Genomic DNA, 1,662 nt, shown 5'->3' with positions numbered 1-1,662 from the left:
CGCGCTGGATAATAGCNCGTCGTGTATGCACCGGCTTAACTATTTCAAGCTGGTCACAAATCCCTTTGTCTCTTCGAGTCACATTGGATATTCATCACTCGATGTTGATCAAATCCACAAACACGGCTGATGGCTCTTTAAAACCGACAAGTCAGTCTCTCAAAACGACTATGTTTAGAAGAACATAAATGTGTAGAATAGTATTCTACCCTTCTTATTGTCGACCATATGGGGAAAAATTAGCCCTGCAGTTCAGCTTACTTCTCCCATAGTGACTAAAGTATAAATGACTGGGCCAAGTATTTTTTTAGACAATCGATCTTTCAACATGCAAAATAACATATCAACAAATCCAAACAGCGTACCTTTTGAATCCGAAAACTCATGAAATTACAAAAAAAGGGGGACTTCATTTCATAACGCACTACTCATAAGGTTGCTGAGATCTCATCGACAGCCCACGACCGGTTTCGCCCTTCTTGGGGCTCATCAATTAGGCGCACTCCCGAGTTTCCGTCAAACTTATGTCCTACATAAAACCAAATTGCATAAACTCTCACTTTCCTGGTCTATAATACAACAACTGTACTCCACCGTAGAATGTACACTCGCCACAAAAGCTCTCCAATATTTTATCATCTACTTCGGTTTTCCTCTTTTTTCCTATCGTTCCCAAAGGCGACCACGTTCTTCCAAACCCTATCAGGTATACTCACTGGAGTGTACACTTTTTGGAAATGTTCCACGACCGTGGAAGACAAATCTGGTTTCTCTTTTGGAAAGATTTTAATTCGGACAATGATCACGTAAACTTACATTTGTCCAGTTCAAATGAATTTTGTCAACTTTAATTCCATACTTACCGGTCTGCTTGCACTCGGAGATGAAAAGAAGAAGAAGGAGAAGGAGGAGAAGTAGAAGGTTGAGGTAGGTGAAAACCGGCCACCGAAATGACAAGCACTCATCAAGCGAGCAAAAGTGCAGAAGGCTGAGATGTGCGAGAGAAACAGACTTTCATAATAGTTTTACACGCCCAAAGAGACAGAGAAGAAAGTAAGCAGATGAATGAGGAAGCAAGCAAACAAGCAGGCAGATGAATTTCGCTCACTGAAGACCACTGGAGGCGCGACACCGATTCCAGTCCCGAATGGCTCGCAACATTCTCAAGTAGTAGACCGGATGGTAGTCATGCATGGCTGTAAATGCAACCAGAATCTGGTCGTAAGCCAGTTTATCACTCAGGCTATTCGATCCGTTTTGCTCCATCTGGGTTAACAGTTCGGTCAGATAGAGATCGATGGGATGAGGTCCACAACGCTGATTTTCCGTAGTATCGAGCACAGATTTTTTCTCCATATGAAAGCGCGGAATATATGATCCCAGGTGAGGACTGGCCATCACAGTAACCGTATGTAGAACACACACAATATAAAGTCCGCAAAAGAACCGCAGCAGAGAGAACGGACGAGTATAGGTCCCGGGCGAAACCATTGTCACAGACGAGAGAGGTGTTGCTCTGACTTTGTGCGATGGAGGTGTTACTCCTTCGAGTTTAAATGGCGTTACCGCGAATCAGCTTGTTTGTTTGAGTGCGGAGATATCCGAGATTCTCATTGGTCCGCATGAAATGTTTCGTTTGGATTACAAGAACTCAAGGACATA

The 1,662-nt window shown here is 43.4% G+C and overlaps 1 protein-coding gene across 1 annotated transcript; it reads right to left on the bottom strand.

Annotated features, from left to right (window-relative positions):
* Positions 1–1,104: 1,104 nt before the first annotated feature.
* Positions 1,105–1,398, bottom strand: T265_03779 (hypothetical protein; the record flags this gene model as incomplete). The annotated part of the gene is made up of 1 exon (XM_009168332.1): positions 1,105–1,398. One exon carries the CDS (start codon positions 1,396–1,398, stop codon positions 1,105–1,107), a length of 294 nt encoding a protein of 97 aa, XP_009166596.1.
* Between the last annotated feature and the right edge of the window lie 264 nt (positions 1,399–1,662).

Source organism: Opisthorchis viverrini, assembly GCF_000715545.1.
Source record: "Opisthorchis viverrini unplaced genomic scaffold opera_v5_60, whole genome shotgun sequence".
Taxonomy (NCBI): Eukaryota; Metazoa; Platyhelminthes; class Trematoda; order Opisthorchiida; family Opisthorchiidae; genus Opisthorchis; species Opisthorchis viverrini.
Note: the sequence above shows the minus strand (reverse complement) of the source record. Positions and strands in the feature narration are given on the sequence as shown.